At 35.7% G+C, this 1,345-nt stretch overlaps 1 protein-coding gene across 1 annotated transcript in view; it reads left to right on the forward strand.

The window, feature by feature from the left end:
- The window catches only part of LOC104778508 (probable LRR receptor-like serine/threonine-protein kinase At1g53440), a 7,608-nt gene extending 7,005 nt beyond the window's left edge, over positions 1 to 603 (forward strand). Inside the window, exon 22 of the mRNA XM_010502965.2 lies at positions 4 to 603. Within this exon, the coding sequence (XP_010501267.2) occupies positions 4 to 513 (510 nt within the window). The 3' untranslated portion in view covers positions 514 to 603. The remainder of the gene's footprint in view (positions 1 to 3) is intronic.

Below are 1,345 nucleotides of genomic sequence, written 5' to 3' on the forward strand. Positions count from 1 at the left end.
AAGAGCAATACAAATTACAGACCAAGAGAAGAGTTTATTTACCTTCTTGATTGGGCATATGTCTTGCAAGAACAAGGGAGTCTTCTAGAGCTTGTGGATCCTGATCTCGGTACAAGCTTTTCGAAGAAAGAAGCGATGAGGATGTTGAACATAGCTTTACTCTGCACGAACCCATCTCCGACATTGAGACCACCAATGTCATCTGTTGTAAAAATGCTAGAAGGAAAAATCAAAGTCCAACCACCACTAGTGAAACGTGAAGCTGATCCAAGTGGTTCAGCTGCAATGAGGTTTAAGGCCTTTGAGGTTTTGTCACAAGACAGCGAGTCACAAGTCTCGACCTATACAAGAAACAGAGAACACATTAGCTCCTCGTCGACGGACGGTCCTTGGGTTGACTCTTCCTTCTCTGAGCCTAGCAAAGATGTTAGCCTACAACAGCAAGAAGAAGGACTTTCGTCATCTTCGTCAAAGCGACTTTTAGATGATCTTACCGATGTGAAGATTGAGTGATGAATTGTAAATCATTAAAGGTTGTTTTATTCTGATTTTTCTTCAAACAGAACTTATTGCTATCAATCAAAATCTCTTTTTACTTGAGGATCTATAGATTGTTAACAAAGAGATTTAGGGATTTTTGAGAAATTGTTTATTTGATTGATTGATTGATTATCCCCAAATAGCCGAAGCATTTACATATAACAACCGATCTCACGTGAATAAGATAATTGAACCAAACAACTAAACCCAAAATCAAAGAATTAAACCAATAGTTTAACCGGAACCCAGAGTCTAACCGGTTTATCTTGTTACATTTTGTTTTACAAACGTAAATAACAAAACCTATTAACCTAATAAATAAACAAAGTTGATAAGAAGTCCTTTTGCAGTTTTGTTACCGTAAGCCTCTGAATTTTTTTTTCCCAAATTATGAACTATAAAAAAATGTAATTTTAGATATGTTTTTAGATAATATAAGGGTTGCCGCATTATTTACCCCTGTACTAACTACATTCTTAATTTTCCTACACAAACTTTTTGGGTCTGAATATAACTACCTGAACTTATGGTTTTATCCTTATTCATACACCTCTAATCGATTTCATAATCATATCTCCTAAACCCGATTTAACCACTAATCCGTGTTTTGCCCAATCACGATTAGTTTTACCCATTAAACACCATGACCCGACAAGGTAACGACGTCGTTCTTATCATCTTCTTCTTCCTTATACAAAAATTGAAATCGACTAAATTGGGGATTAGGGCTCTTGATTCAAAATTGGAGATTTAGAGATTTCTGGGGTTTTTACGTTTTTTGGGGCAATAAATTCATAGAATCAAT

The sequence above is a fragment of the Camelina sativa genome, chromosome 3 (genome assembly GCF_000633955.1).
Source record: "Camelina sativa cultivar DH55 chromosome 3, Cs, whole genome shotgun sequence".
Lineage (NCBI taxonomy): Eukaryota > Viridiplantae > Streptophyta > Magnoliopsida > Brassicales > Brassicaceae > Camelina > Camelina sativa.